Raw genomic sequence first — 16,687 nt, forward strand, 5'->3', positions numbered from 1 at the left:
TAATTATTTCCTGACCAGGCCAAAACCTTAATTTCTTAGATAAGATGGCAAACTAATCATTCATAAGATAAAATAATCAATGCTCTGTAATTATGAATGCAAAACATGTTACATTGTCACCACTACTGCAGTTCTGACACACGTCAAGCTAGATTTCAGAGTTGCAAGGAAAAAGAACTTGAAATGACTTTGATATTTACATGCATACATATTTTACTATGTAATTAACAGTTGAAAACAGTTTTGTGCACTCTGTTTAAATTGTCTTTACAGTAGTCAGTTTCAGCCAACTCTGCAAAGCATTTTCCTACCAAATAGAAAGGTGTACTAGGATAACGTTGTAAAGCACTGCATAAATTTTCGGCGCTATATAAATCCTGTATAATAATAATAATAAATACAGGCCCCGTCATTGCTGACCCCTTCTTGAAAATGCATGTTTCTGGCTGTCTATAGTTTCTGTACTAAGCCACTGACCCAAAACAAGCACACAGCAAGTCAAAACTGATCTGCATACTTGTTTCAAGTCAGTGACTTAGACAGAATTGAAGCCATTGAATCAGCCTGAAAATCCAGAAGCTAGTATATTGAAAAGTAAAGATAAGCAATAAAAAATTATTTTAAAATGCTATATATTGCATATATTTTTACAGGCAGTTTTCTACAATAATTAGGCAAGTAAATCTCGTGCCACAATTTTTTTTTTTCAGTTCTATTTCTCTTACTGCTGAATGTCATAAAGCTAAAATGTTAAAGTCACAATTAATTCAAAACATACTAACCAGTAATTTCGGTCTTTCTTCTCCTGAGCCGAAAGAAACTGAAGAAGAGTAAAACCCCAACGGAGAGCGACACTGAGATTAAAAGTTTGATGAAAACCCTATCAAGTTCAATGGCTGAACACATAGCCTGTGGTGGCAGTCATTGGTTCATTGATATTTATAGACAGACGTCTCAAATCCACAAGCAGCTGCTAGCAAGCCCCTCCTACTGGTGACATGTGGCATAGCAGGGATGCTGGGGACATGATATGATATGAATAGCTCGCTCTAGACCAAATAACCTCAGGAAGTGCTTTACTACAGAGCAGCCATCTAAATGATACAGCAATTTTCATCTCTACAGTAAAGCACAATTTGATACATACAGGTCATTGTAACATAAACACTGACAAAATTGGTAGGGACTGCAAGCTGAACCTACAATTAATGAGCTAAATTGCATAGAACAATTATTGTTATTCAGTTTTTTTTATTATTATTTATATAAATCAATAACACAATTAATACAATTAAATAGTAATAGTAATTTAAAAGGAATACAATTCAACATATAAAAGTATACAACATAATTTTGGAACATACGAGAGTCAACCAGAGTGAGATTGATTAGCAGGCACAGAATGAAACACTGGATTGATACAAATTCCCATGGAATAATATATATAGCCGATGACACTATGGTGAGTGGCGATTTCCCTGTTAAGGTCTCAGTTTCAATTTTAAAAGAAAGTTTTTCACGGATTCAAAAAACTGAGAAAATCCTCAGTTTTGCCCAGAAGTCCTCTATTGCCACTAAGGTCCAGGAGACCAGCTAAAATATTTTGATTGGGTGGTATAGGGTGCCCACGACATTACACCCTATTTTTCCCCAAGTACCAGACACATGCTGGTGGTATGGTGTAGATCGGGGGCACAATGTTCTACATTTTCTGGGACTGTCCAAAAATCAGACCATTTTGGCAAGAGGTGGCCTGTACCATTAAAGATTTAACAAATGTTGATTTAGCAGGGAACCCCGGCAGCCTGGCTGCTGCACCTCACAGAGCAGCCAATTAATCAAAAAATACAAAGCCTCTCTCATCCAGCTGTTGAATGCAGCAAAGTCTTGTATTCCTTTGTGCTGGATACCATCGCCTTCTAGGTCTCTTTGGTACTCCAAAATGAATGAACCCAGGGACATGGAGGACCTTATGGCCACCTTGTACAATCGTCAGGAGACCTTTTGGGACACGTGGAGGCTGTGGCAATACTTTATATACACTGATGCCCATTTACGGGAGGTTTTGCAACCCGGTTGAATTGGGGGGAGCGATCCTGCTTCTCTGGTTTCTCCAGATTTTTCCGAGTGTTTTTAGTGCTGTCTAGGCACCTGGAGTCAGTCCATTCCTCTCCGAGATTTTCCCTCTTTTTCTCTCTCAAGGGCTGTTGGTCTTGTTTCTTTATCCCCTCTTTCCCACTTTCTCTCTGTCACCTTTTCTTTACCCTCTTCCTTCCCTCTTGTAATTATGCGACACACTATTTGCAGCTCTAAGCTGTTACCCTATCCGTACATTTGATCTTTCTGTCATCCACTCCCCATAGATACTTTCCTGGCCACTGGGGCCCTTTAAGTGTCCCCTGTATTTTTTTTCCCCATTTCTTACTTTATCCGGCTTTCTTTATACTTCCATGATTGTATGCATTTGTTAGAGGCACTACCCATCACCTCCAGCAGGGATAACTATAGTATGTCTTTCTGGCTTAACCACTTCAACCCCGGAAGGATTTTCCCCCTTCCTGACCAGGCCATTTTTGCGATACGGCACTGCGTCGCTTTAACTGAGAATTGTGCGGTCTTGCAACGTTGCACCCAAACAAAATGTATGTCCTTTTTCCCACAAATATAGATTTCTTTTGGTGGTATTTGATCGCCTCTGCGGTTTTAATTTTTTGCGTTATAAATAAAAAAAGAGCAACAATTTTGAAAAAAAAAAAAACAATATATTTTGTACTTTTTGCTATGATAAATATCCCCCCAAAACAAAAAAAATGTCTTCATCAGTTTAGGCCAATATGCAGACTTCTACATATTTTTGGTTAAAAAAACATTGTTACGGACTGATCGCACACTTTTTTGGGACCAGTGACATTAATACAGTGATCAGAGCTAAAAATAGCCACTGATTACTGTATAATTGTCACTGGCAGGGAAGGGGTTAACACTAGGGGGGCAATCAAGGGGTTAACTATGTTACCTATATGTGTTTCTAACTGTGGGGGGAATGTGGCTGAGGAGGAGAGAGATCGTTGTTCCTACTCAGTAGAAACACACGATCTCTCTCCTCTCCAGACAGAACCGGGTTCCATGTGATTACACACACAGTAGCCCCGCCCTCAGTTATAAATGAACTGTCACCTGAGAGGACAGTCATTCCAGCGGGTGCCACCTAAGGAGGCGGATCGGTGGCGGCGTGCAAGTTTTTTTCGGTTCGTCGGAGCGAGTGAAAAAGAAGATGAATGGACTTCGTGGGACATTTTTTTTTTATTATTTAATAAAGGACTTGTCCCAAGCCGTGTCATGTCATTTTTACCATTTTGACACTTTTTTTGTGAAATGGTAAGGGTACATTTGTACCCTGTTACCATTTCACACAGGGGGAGAGGTCGGGATCTGGGGGTCCCGTTGTTAACCCCCATAACCACCAGGCAAGGGTTGTGGGGATGAGGCCCTTGTTCCTATCAACAAGGGGACAAGGGGTAGCCCCCAAAGCACCCTCCCCATGTTGAGGGCATGTGGCCTGGTACGGTTCAGGGTGGGGCACTACTTCGCTCCCCCCCCCCTTTTCCTGCGGCCTGCCAGGTTGTGTGCTTGGATAAGGGTCTGGTATTGATTTTTGGGGGACCTCATGCCAATTTTTTTTTACATTTTGGCACAGGGTCCCCCTTAATATCCATACCAGACTTGAAGGGCCTGGTATGGAATTTGGGGGGACCCCCGCGCAATTTTGTTAAATCTTGGTTCGAGGTTCCCCTTACATATCCATACCAGACTCAAAGGGCCTGGTAATGGACTGTGGGGAAATCCCAGGGCATTTTTTTCAATGAATTTTATGTGCATTACCGGGACTGAAATTCATTATAGCTGTGAGTAGTTTTAACCACTTGCCTACTGGGTACTTAAACCCACCCTCCTGCCCAGACCAATTTTCAGCTTTCGGTGCTCTCACACTTTGAATGACAATTACTCAGTCATGCAACACAAATTAATTTTTTGTCCTTTTTTTCCCACAAATAGATCTTTATTTTGGTGGTATTTGGTGATCACCTCTGGGCTTTTTAATTTTTGTGCTATAAATGAAAAAAGACTTGAAAAAATTTTTGGAAAAAAAAAACGCATTTTTCTTTGTTTCTGTGATAAAAATTTGCAAATTATAAATTTTTCTTCATAAATTTTGGCCACAATTTATACTGCTACATATCTTTGGTAAAAATAACCCCAAATTAGTGGATATTATTTGATCTTTGTGAAAGTTAAAGAGTCTACAAGCTGTGGTGCAAATTGATAACATCTGATGTACTGGTGACCCATCTCGTTTCTTGAGACCCGAACAAGCCAGGAATGTACAAATACCCCCCAAATGACCCTTTTTTTTTTAAAGTAGACATTGCAAGGTATTTAGTAAGAGGCATGGTGAGGTTTTTGATGTTGTCACATTTTCCCACAATTCTTTGCAAAATGAAGATTTTTTTTTTCTCCACAAAATTGTCATTGTAATAGGTTATTTCTCTCACATGGCATGTGTGTACCACAAATGACACCCCAAAATAAATTCTGCTACTCCTTCTGAGTATAACGATACCACATGTGTGGGACTTTTCCTGCAGCCTAGCCACTTAGAGAGGCCCAACATGCAGGGAGCACCATCACGTGTTCTAGGAGCATAAATTACACATCTAACTTGTTGACTACCTATTACACTTTTGAAGGCCCTGGAACACCAAGACAATGACACGTGACACCGACATGGCACTGATGACACATGACACTGATGTGGAACTGATGACAGATGCCACTAATACCTGGCACTGATAACAGATGGCACTTATACATGGCACTAATGACACGCGGCACTAATACGTGGCACTGATGACACGTGACACTGATAACAGATGGCATGTGACACTGATGACAGATGGCACTATGTGGCACTGATGACAGGTGGCCCTGGGGACAGATGGCATTGACAGGTGGCAGTGCCATATACTGTGGAACTTTATTTTCCTTTTTTTTTTTTAACTCACGGCTGCAGCTGTTCGTCTCTCCCTCCTTACACGCTGTCTGTGTGAGGAGGGAGAGCCAGCGATGAGAGATGATCTCATATGTTTACATATGAGATCATCTCTCATTGGACACACCGATCGCGCTGTAAACCGCTGCTGTGATTGGCCATTTACAGCGATCTGTGACTGGCCGTGTCCAAGGGACACAGCCAGCACAGAACTTCCCCCGATGCGCGCTCGCGTGAGCGCGCATTGTGGAAGTAAACAGGATGACGTCCAGGGAAGCCCTCCCGGCAATTGTCTTTCAGCTATAGCGCAGGTGCGAAGTGGTTAAATTACTTTTTTTCCCCTTTAGAAATGTCATTTTGTGCAGGGACTGTTGTAAACATGGGAAACATGCGGCACTTTCCAGGCATACTATAGACACTCCCCAGGTATGAAATTTAAAGGAATATTTCACTTTTATTGTTTCACTTTAAGCATTATTAAAACCACTGCTCTCGAATAAACTTCAGATTTAAAACTTTTTTTTGCATTGATACATGTCCCCTGGGGGAGGACCCAGGTCCCCAAACACTTATGACAATAACTTTCATATAAGCCTTTAAAATTAGCACTTTTGATTATTCATGTTCGTGTCCCATAGACTTTAATGGTGTTCGCGTCTTCGAACAAATTTTTTGCCTGCTCGCATGTTCTGCTGAGAACCAAACTGGGGGGTGTTGGGCTCATCCCTAGTAGGGAAGCATCAAAATTAGAAGGCAAAAAGTGAGTCACCCAGGGATTCCATATGTTCTCAAAGTTGGATATTTTATCTTGAGTTATAGCCTCTGTTTTGGCATAGATCATTGCTTGATTGACTATTTTTTATAGTTTCAGCCATTATTAAGGATGGGGATTTCCAAGCTTTTGCACTGTTTGTTTCGCGGCTGGTTTGTTTGATTTCTTATGCCGCATACACACGATCGGAATTTCAGCCAGCAAAAGACCGATGAGAGCTTTTCATCAGAAAATGCGACCGTGTGTATGCTCCATCGGATTTTAGCCGGCCGAATTGCCGCCAGCAAAAATTTGATATCGTGTTCTCAATTTTCCAGATGGAAATTCCGATCGTGTGTATGCAATTCCGATGTGCAAAAACTCACGCATGCTCAGATTCAACTACGATATGGAAGCTATTGGCTACTAGGTATTGAACTTCCTTTTTCTAGTCCCGTCATACGTGTTGTACGTCACCGCGTTCTTGGTGGTCGGAATTTGGTGTGACCAAGTGTGGACAAGACAGTTTGAGCGGAATTCCGTCAGAATTCCGATGGGAAAACCATCAGAGCTTTTTTTGACGAGAATTCCGATCGTGTGTACGTGGCATAAGCCTTTTTGGCTGGTAACCAATTTGAAGTTTGTTGTACTTTTGTATACACTTTATTGCTAAGCAGACCCTGATGTCTATCCATCAAAACTGAAATCTGGTTATCCTTGTACCCTTCTATGCTTATTCTTGCCTATGTTGTAATGTGCAATTTTGGGTATATAAATTAAGGCTTGGCCATTTATTGTTATTCTAAGTAAATACAAACACAATAGCAGGTGAAAGTATATCTGAAGCCAAAACATCCCCCATCACAATTTTATTGCTGTCTATGTCCGTGTTATAGAGATACACTTAGTTCTACACTCCAGTGACTGCTGTCACTGGAACGGACAGTGAGGAAGAAACCACAATTATGAGTTTCCAAAAATTGGGAATTATTTTGTGTTTGTGTGCTATAAAATACATTCAAGTTAATTTATTACATTTTTTTCCCTTGAAAAACTGCGTTTGATAAATGGCTGAGCAAATATCGTGCGACACAAAAAATTGCAACAACCATCAATTTATTCTCCAGGGCATCTGCTTTCAGAAAATATAAAATGTTTAGGGGTTCTAATATACCACAGACACACACACACTATCTATCGATAGATAGAGCATATTGTGCAAAAGTTTTAGGGAGGTGTGAAAAAATGCAGTGAAAATGCTTTCAAAAATATAGGTTTCAATTGCTTATATTTATTAGTTCACAAAATGCAAAAAGTTTTGCAAAATGCTAAATTAAAATTGAAATCAAATCAATATTTATTGTGACCACAATTTGGCTTTAACCACCTCAATACAGTGCACTTACACCCCCTTCCTGACCAGACCAATTTTCAGCTTTCAGCGCTCTCACAGTTTGAATGACAATTACTCAATCATGCCACACTGTACCCATATGAAACTTGCGTCCTTTTTTCCACACAAATAGAGCTTTCTTTTAGTGGTATTTAATCACTAGTGGGTTTTTTATTTTTTGTGCTATAAATAAAACGTACATTTTGTGAAAAAAAAATGCCTTTTTCTTTGGTTCTGTCATAAATTATTGCTAATTAGTATTTTTTCTTCATAAATTTTAGCCAAAATTTATACTGCTACATATCTTTGGTAAAAATAACCCACATTAGTGTATATTATTTGGTCTTTGTGAAAGTTATAGAGTCTACAAACTATGGTGCCAATCGCTGAAAATTGATCACATCTGATCAGGCCTTCAGTACATCAGGTGTATCTAATTTCTTGAGACACTAACAAGTCAGGAAAATACAAATACCCCCCAAATTTTACAAAAGTAGACATTCCAAGGTATTAAGGAAGTAGCATGGAGAGTTTTTTTAAGTTGTAATTTTTTCCTACAATTCTTTGCAAAATGAAGATTTTTTTTTTTTTTTTTTTTACAAAATTGTCATATTATCAGGTTATTTCTCACACACAGCATATGCATACAACAAATTACACCCCAAAATACATTGTTATAGAAAACGCATTTTTTTTTTTTTTTTTTTTTACACAAAGTTGTCAATTTATAAGATATTTCTAACACATAGCATGTATATAGCAAAAATTACAACCCAAAACACATTCTGCTACTCCTCCCGAGTATGGCGATACCACATGTGTAGGACTTTTACACAGCCTGGTCACATAGAGAGTCTGAACATTGAAGTAGTACGTTCAGGCGTTCTAGGAGCATAAATGACACATCTCATTTCATTCCTACCCATCACACTTTTGAAGGTCCTGGACCACAAGGACAGTGAAATTACCCACAAAATGACCCCATTTTGGAAAGCAAACACCCCAACGTATATTCTATGAGACATGGGCTGCAAAAAGGTACTCGGGTACTCTGATGCGCTGGTGACAGGTACTCGGGTACTCTGATGCGCTGGTGACAGGTACTCGGGTACTCTGATGCGCTGGTGACAGGTACTCTGATGTCTTGGTGACAGGTACTCGGGTACTAAGATGAACTGTGACAGGTACTCAGATGAACTGTGACAGGTACTCAGATGGACCGGGACAGGTACTGGGGTACCCTAATGGACCGTGACAGGTACTGGGGTACCCTGATGGGCCGTGACAGGTACTCGGGTACCCTGATGGGCCGTGACAGGTACTCGGGTACCCTGATGGGCCGTGACAGGTACTCGGGTACCCTGATGGGCCGTGACAGGTACTCGGGTACCCTGATGGGCCGTGACAGGTACTCGGGTACCCTGATGGGCCGTGACCGGTACTCGGGTACCCTGATGGGCCGTGACCGGTACTCGGGTACTCTGATGGACCGTGACAGGTACTCAAATACTCTGATGGACTGTGACAGGTACTCTGGTGGACTGTGATTGACAGGTACTATGAGGGGTGGTGACAGGTCCTCTTTATTGGGGGGGGGGGCAATCAGTGTGATTGGTGTACACTGTAGGCGGTAACGAGATGTTTACATTTTAGTGATCAGCTGTGAAAGGATCACAGCCGATCACGTGGGTAAACAGCCAGCCAATGGCTGTTTACTAGCGTCAGTGACGAGCAGTGTTCCCGGGGAACACGCCGCCACTGACGCGCTTGCGCGAATGCGCCGCACACAGTGGGGGTGTGACCATCTGTGATCGGCCGTGACTTCATCACGGCCGAACACGTGTTAAACAGCCATAACCAATGGCTGTTCACCCCCTTCGGTGGTGAGCGGTGTCTCCGTGACACGCCGCCACCGAAGAAACAGGGATGCGTGCGCACGATCGCGTGCATTCCCTGTTTAAACGGGAGGCCATCATATGACGGCCTCCCACCACAATAGGTGAGCCGCCTGGCCATCATTTGACTGCCGGCGGTCAGAAAGTGGTTAAACCAGCTTCAGTACACTTGCACAAAGTTGGGGATCTTGTAGGATTAGAATCAGGTATATGAATAACCAATTATACCAAGCAGGTGCTAATCATCTATTTTATATGTAGGATGAAACACAGTCATTACATAGAACAGAAACAACTGTGTACGGGGCTTAAAGTGATACTGAAGTCGTTTTTTTTTCCTTCATTAAAAATAATAAACATGTTATGCTTACCTGCTTTGTGCAGTGGTCTTGCACTGAGCAGCCCAGATCCTCCTCTTAGGTCCCTCTTTGGTGTACCTGGCCCCGCCCTCCTGCTTAGTGCCCCCACAGCAAGCAGCTTGGGAATATGAAGTATTCTATTACTGATTTGGCGTGCTGCAGAAGCAGGCGGGCACTAAAGTTTCTAGAAAGCATCTGCACCAATCTGTTGGCAGGGGGAGGAGCTCCTGCTCTGCAGAGGAGGATAAGGAAGTGCTGCCATGTATACCTGTTTGTAGGTTGGAGAAGATTGAGCAGTTTGGAAGTGCAATGGTGGATTGGAGAAAGTACACTCTGGGTGTTAGCTTTGGTCTGAGCAAGTCCAAACCTGTTCTGAAGAGTGTTTCACTATAACAAATTCAGACATCCCCTCTGATGGATTATGTGAAACTTTATCCTGAACAGGGATGTGGAGTGACAGTGATGAGGAGCAAATGTGTGATATAGGAGAGGATGAAGTTCCCTCTGCTATTGCCGCTAGTGTTAAAATGCCCGTAAGTCTGATTGCAAGACAGATTTTGTTGCTGGGTACCCAGGTCAGCATGCTCCAGACGCACGGGTCCTACACAGATATGGAGACCCTAAGACCCAGGCTGCCCAAAGTGCAGCAAATCATCATAAAGAAAGTGAATGAGGAATACGGGTATCTGTATCCCTAAATCCCGGCTCATCTAAAAGAGGAAATTCTGGATAAAGAGACCCAGTGGGTAGATGAAGCTGTGCGCAGTTTCCTCCAGATCCCTCTACTGGTAGAATTTCTGAAGCGGTCACCAAAAGTTGCAGAGAGGTATGTTTCAGTGTTGCACACCTGGGTTTATAGCCGTAAAATTCATCTGGACAGTGTGATTATTCACAAGCCAGACAAAAAAGGACATTAAACACTTTGTTACTACGGTAACTGCAAAACGAGAAGATTTGAAGTAGCCAGATCCCAGGTACTACTGGTAAATTCCATGAAAGTACGTGTGTTCACTGAACTTTGTGGATTATAAATGTGTTGCGTGAAGTTAAGGACGCTACGCTGGAAGCTACTTCATTTCTGCACAAAAGATGTTGCTAGTGCAGAACATTCCTGCTGGCTGTACTGCAGGGATTGTGCTGGACTGAATGCTGGTCACTGAACGTTGCCAGTGTGCCTCCCTCTGAAAAGCAATCTGCTGATGTGACATGTGGACAGACTGAGGCTACTATTGTAAGTGGACCCTTGTTAAAGAGTGCAGTCCCTTGCATCATGGCCTGGCTGCTTGTTGCCGGAACGCAGCTGTGCCTTTGTCCTCTGAGTTAATCTTGAAGAAGGGAAACTGCTGGGAAATATTGTTCCCGCCCAAGTGAAAATTTTGATGGACTGTGATATGTCAAAGGACACTGGGGTATTTAGCTAGTGAGATAGAATGAGCTGTGGCAAATTCTTACCTTCCATGTGAATAATGGACTAACCCACGCATTAGAACTGTTTTTAGTGTTGGAACCACGTGGCGTGAGCTGTGCTTACCTGAGTGAACCTCTATACATAATATGAGTATTTGATAGAACATGCCAAGTAAATTCTTTAGATCAATGGAAAGGGGGTGGCATCCTCCACTGAGAATGAGGCCCACTTCCGCATGTATATGGTTCAGACCTATTATAGGGTGTATTTACACTGCTATACTTGTCCTTAGCCAAGGACAGCAACAACTACTTAAAGAGGAAGCAAACCTCAGGTTTTACTTCCTCTTTTGCGCCCCAAAAGGCCTGCAAATTAAAAGCATAAAGGGCTAGTAAGAATGGCATACTAGACCATTATATGACACTTACCTGCAAACGAAGCCTGCGCTGCCCCCTGTGCATCTGCGCCCCTCTTCCTTCCAGGGCTGCAGACTTCGGCTCTGTGACTGGCCGGAGTCGCGTGACATCACGTGTCCGCGAGCGGTCAGTCACGGTGGTCCGTTTCTTCACAGCGCATGTGCAGACGACGACATTGGCGCACTACAAGTGAAAAGTATTAATATGTATATATTTCCACTAGCTATAGGTAAGCCTTATTCTAGGCTTATCTATAGATAAAAGACAAACAAAAGGCTTTACAACCACTTTAATAACTCACGTATATATTGCACCATGTTATTATAGGGGTAGGATGCATTTGCATTGCTGTTCATTTCTTTTTCAGGTGTTCCTGCATCATTGCGTCTTCCTTGGACAAGGAGAGACAGTGATCCAACATTGATGATAATGCTAACCAATTATGCCCTCTTTATTATTGTACATATTAGATAGTTGGGACATAAGGCTAATGTTGATATTCTCTCTAAACTAGTTAGTGAAGGGAATGTAGATTGTCTAGAGGTGGTATTTTAACACCTTCGATGTCTGTTAAAGTGTGATGTCCAATCCCCATACAGGCCTAGGAGATTAGCCCATTGAGACAATGACACAAAACAACAAGGTCTCTCCGAGTAAATCTAATCTTTATTCTTTGGTGTGAATATTATAAAGGGGCTTTCAGAAAGTACCGCCCTTTGAACGTTTCATACAGATTATCCAATCATATACAAGTACAGCCTAGAACAAAAGTGAAAACTAGTGATTCCTCAAAATCATGCGCTTTCCAAAAAACAAAACAAAAGAAGATAACAGCAACATGAGAAACGAAACTAGATTAGCAAAACTAGAGCATATCTATTTGTGAAGTGGATGTTAGAGAGACAAAATGGAAACTGAATTTCTTAAAGAATGAAAGAGGTTAAGCTAAATATCCCTTCAGTTGGGTGGTACATGGTGGTACAATAGGCAGGGATCTTATTGGGTCCCTTGGCCTGCTGGAAGAGCCTATTTATTTGGGTGAGGTCAGGTGATGGGGGCTTTGTGCCACCAGGACAGCTGTCTGGGTGGACGTGTGTTGTGCTGCCCCGGGCTGCTAGGCCAGAGCCTGATGCCTATCCCGGGGACATCTGGCTGCTAGACTGTCTGAGGGCCTATCCAGTAGCAAGAGAGCAGCGTAGGGTTGGGACTGCACCTTGCAGTGCAACCATAAGTGATGGTTCTACTTGCCGGGGAACCTGTCGTGGTCGGAGGTGGAAGGGAAGCTGTTGCCATTAAGGGACCAACCACTTTATCACCAGGGGCCACAGTGAATAGCCGAAGCAAGAACCGGAGCAGTATTCTCACCAACTGGGGATGGATAACAATTTGGAAACTTCAGTAGGTGTCAAGCAAGGGACCCAGCCAGCGGAGGTGATGCTTGCAGAGCAGCCTTGGGTACCAAGCCAAGGACCAAGCAGGCCAGTGGGGCAAGGCTTGAGGAGTATCTGAGTGCCAAGCTAGGGACCCTGCAGGGAAGCAAGGTTGAAGCTTGAGGAAAATACTCAGTGAGAAGGTTGGAAGAGCTCATGAGATCCAGTGGCAGTAGATCAGCAAGTTAAGTGAGAAGAGACTGGGAGCTCAGAGGAGTGAAGATCTACAAGAAGTATGTTACAACTTTTGTTAGAAACGGTTATAAGACTGTTGCCATAGGAGACAGCAATCCAACATATGCAGAGGTGGTGTCATGCTGGGTGCCTTTCTCTGCATGGCTGTCTTCCTATAGAAGTCTCAGAGTCTGCCAATCACCATTGCAGCTGCTTAAGGGTGTCCTGGCACTAAACCCTCTCTCCCACAGTTCTGCTCAAGAGAAAATAAATCTCTTTGCATTCAAGCAGTGTCTGGCACCCATGAATCTACCTTGCATTACACCCACCATGCCTTGTAACCCACTATACACAGAAGGATGTTAGCTGTCCCTAACTCTGGAGGTTATCATTAGACCAAAGGGGACCGGGACCTTGATACAAGTGTAAAGAAAAACAAGGAGTCCTGGAAATGATGGTTTTACCCCCAGAGAGCCCTGATCACAACATCATTAAGTCTGTCTGTCTGGGATTATATGACTAGACAGAAGATTTGAGGCATCCTACATCCACAGAAGACCTGTTGTTAGTACTCCAAGATTTTTGGAACAACCTACCTGCCAAATTCCTTCAAAATCTGTGTGTGCAAGTATACCTAGAAAAATGTATGCTGTTTTGAAGGCAAATGGTGGTCACACCAAATATTGATTTGAGTTTCTCTTCCTTCATTTACTTTTTTACTCATTTTGTTTATTGATAAAATTAAATGACCTCTATTTCTGAAAGCTCTCAATTTAGGGCCAGTTCACACCACAACAATGCACTCCAGATACGTTCTGGATCAGTTCACACCACACGCAGTTCCAGTGCATTTTTGATACAATTTGCTAGGTTCCAGTACAGTTTTGTGCAGAAAAAAATGCAGCACACTCTTTTTTCTTCACAGGAAACTGACCAGAAACTGACTGTATTGGTGTGAACTAGAGCCATTGGAATACATGGCAAAACACTGTGCATGAATTTTTAGTGCAGAAATAAAGTGCACGGAACTGCATCTGGTGTGAACTAGCACTAAAAGCATTTTTCACACCTGCCTAAAACTTTTCCACAGTACTATATACATATAAAAAATAAATACATATATATTTATTACAAGGGCAGAAGATTACTGTGTAATACTCCTAAAATACTCTAATTTTACGAAACCCCAAAGTCACAAATGAAAAAAAACGTTGCACTCACGTTTTATGGTGGTATTACTCACACCAGTATATAAAGTACGTATGTGCCAGAAAATCTACTCCTGAAAAGAAACACTCTACTGCTGGCAGCCCCCACTCGTCAGCTGTGATGTTGTTCGGTCACATCGCTACTCCTCAGCATACAGTGATTTCCTTGGTGTGCGCAGGATTCTCTTCCCAACATGCTTCTCCATTCTGGATCCCTTGTAAAAGTCTGGAGTGATGAAACATGTTGGGAGGGAGAGCCTGAGCACACCACAGAATATCACTGTGTGCTAGGGAGAAGGTCTATGTCCAGGGATACACCTGGAAGTTAGGCTTCCTGGTTATACAATTTTCTGTAAAATTTCCCTTAGATTTACCCTCAACTAGGTAGTGCAAGGGCCTGTCTAATTGGATACAATTGAAAATGTTGTTTAGTTTTGACCTCATATTATATGTTTTTTGGTAAATCTAAAAGGAATATTGTACAAGAGGATTGAACAGGTATTGGGGAATGTAAGGGGAATAGACAGCTGTACAGTGATACCTCAGTTCACAGACGATTCTGTTCACAATCAATTGCTCACAAAAAATTGCTTTGGTTCACGAACACAAGCTGCGGCCATCTTCCCTGCTTTGACACGTGATCGTGACTTCCTGTAGGTGAGATCACGGTCACAGAGAAACACTGAAAGTGTACTGTAAAGACATGTAGGGGGTTATTTACGAAAAGGCAAATGCACTTTGCAATACAAGTGCACTTGGAAGCGCAGTCGGTCTAAATCTGAAATGAGGGGAAGCTCTGCTGATTTTATCATCCAACCATGTGCAAGCTAAAATGCTATTTTATATTTTCCTTGCATGTTCCCCTCGGATTTACAGCGATTGCACTTTCAAGTGCACTTGTAGTGGAAAGTGGATTTTCCTTTTGTAAATAACCCCCTTAGTGTTGAGAAGCTTTTTGGTGTGCTTTTTAGCACATAGAGTACTGTACATTTCTGTGCACACTTGCTGTAAAGTTTTGTGTGCTTTTTATCATGTACTGTACCGGATATCCAGTATGGCCTCCAAAGAAAATTCAGAACAAGCATTGATGGTGGTAAGAAAAGTGCAGAGCAGTAATGAAGGTGACAAGACTCTTCAGAGCAAGCATGGCGGTAAGAAAAAGGTAAGAAGGTCTCAAGCAAGGTTAGTGTTCTCCCTCTCTCTTCATACTGTACTGTACTTTGTTTCATATGTGGTTCAAAAACAAAAAAATAAGTTCAGAACAGATTAACCTGATTTACATGAACCCTATGGGAAACGTTGCCTCGGTTCAGGACCAATTCCTTTTGCAACCAGAGCCGCTTCACAAATTAAGTTTGTGAATCGAGGTGTCACTTGTACTTTGGACAGGTGTCCCCAATGGAAGATTTCCCCTAACTTTTGATTCTGGGGACGGTAATGATAACATGTACTAGACACCCGCTGTAGCTAGCGACCACTTTGTTCAGGAATCATAGGTCAGCCATGGCAGTTTGGCAGAATAGTTACACATTGCAACAGTAATCTTAACCCTCCCTCTCTCCTTTAATTGATAGGCTTAACTCAGGCTCACTTCAAAAGAGCCATTATCTCAGCTTATAGACATCAGCTTTTAACTAACACTGTTTTACTTCCTCCATCAGCTCATCCCCCCACAGCCAATACCTTTTGTATCAATTGACCCTTCCTTTTTAGATTGTAAGCTCTAACGAGCAGGGCCCTCTGATTCCTCTTGTACCAAATTGTAATGTAACTGTAATGTCTGCCCTCATGTTGTAAAGCGCTGAGCAAACTGTTGGTGCTATATAAAACCTGTATAATAATAATAATAATAATAATAACAATCAGAAACCAACACCTGGGTTTGTGCAGGGCTGTAAACAGCTAATTGAGTCCTGGCAGGATGTCTGTTCAGGCCTATCGCAAAACTATAACCAAATCCAATGAATGCAGCAGAACTCGGGACCGCGCCTGCACAATTGCCCCCCCCATGGAAAGCAGCTCTCTGTGGGGGCACTCAAAGTGGAGAGGCCAGGAGTGCCGCTGGGGGACCCCGGAAAAGAGGATTGGGGTCACTCTGTGCAAAACCCTTGCACAAAGCAGGTAAGTATAACGTGTTTTTTTTTTTCTTTTAATAACAAACACCTTTACAATCACTATAATAGCCAATTCATCGGCGATCATAGCAAAAAATTCCCCTTATATCCGAGGTAAGTGGGAAGAAAGCCCCTCTTATGCCCTGTATACACGGTCAGACTTTCCAACGGAAAATGTGCGATTGGATCATGTTCAATCCAATTGTGTGTGGGCTCCATCTGACTTTTACCGTCTGAATTTCTGACACAAAGTTTGAGAGCTGGATCTAAAATTTTCTGACAACAAAATCTGATAGTTTAATTTCCAATCGTGTGTAGACAATTCTGACGGACAAAATGCCACGCATGCTCAGAATAAATTACAAGATGAAATCTATTGGCTACTGGCCTGTTTATAGTCCTGTTGTACGCGTTTTACGTCACCGCGTTCAGAACGATTGGATTTTCCAACAACTTTGTGTGCATGTTAGACAAGTTTGGGCCAAAATC

General features: G+C 42.3%; 1 protein-coding gene across 2 annotated transcripts in view; it reads right to left on the reverse strand.

The window, feature by feature from the left end:
• PFKM (phosphofructokinase, muscle) overlaps positions 1–16,687 on the reverse strand; it is a 139,764-nt gene that overhangs the window by 112,238 nt on the left and 10,839 nt on the right. Inside the window, exon 1 of one of the 2 annotated variants that reach the window (XM_077483730.1) lies at positions 783–930. The exons of the other annotated variant lie outside the window; for it this stretch is intronic. Coding sequence (XP_077339856.1) covers positions 783–906 — 124 coding nt within the window. The 5' untranslated portion in view covers positions 907–930. Of the gene's footprint in view, positions 1–782; positions 931–16,687 lie in introns of those variants that run through there. 2 annotated transcript variants of the gene reach the window in all.

Source organism: Lithobates pipiens, unplaced genomic scaffold (genome assembly GCF_037356315.1).
Source record: "Lithobates pipiens isolate NorthernLeopardFrog02 unplaced genomic scaffold, aLitPip1_a1.2 Scaffold_16, whole genome shotgun sequence".
In the NCBI taxonomy this organism is placed as follows: Eukaryota; Metazoa; Chordata; class Amphibia; order Anura; family Ranidae; genus Lithobates; species Lithobates pipiens.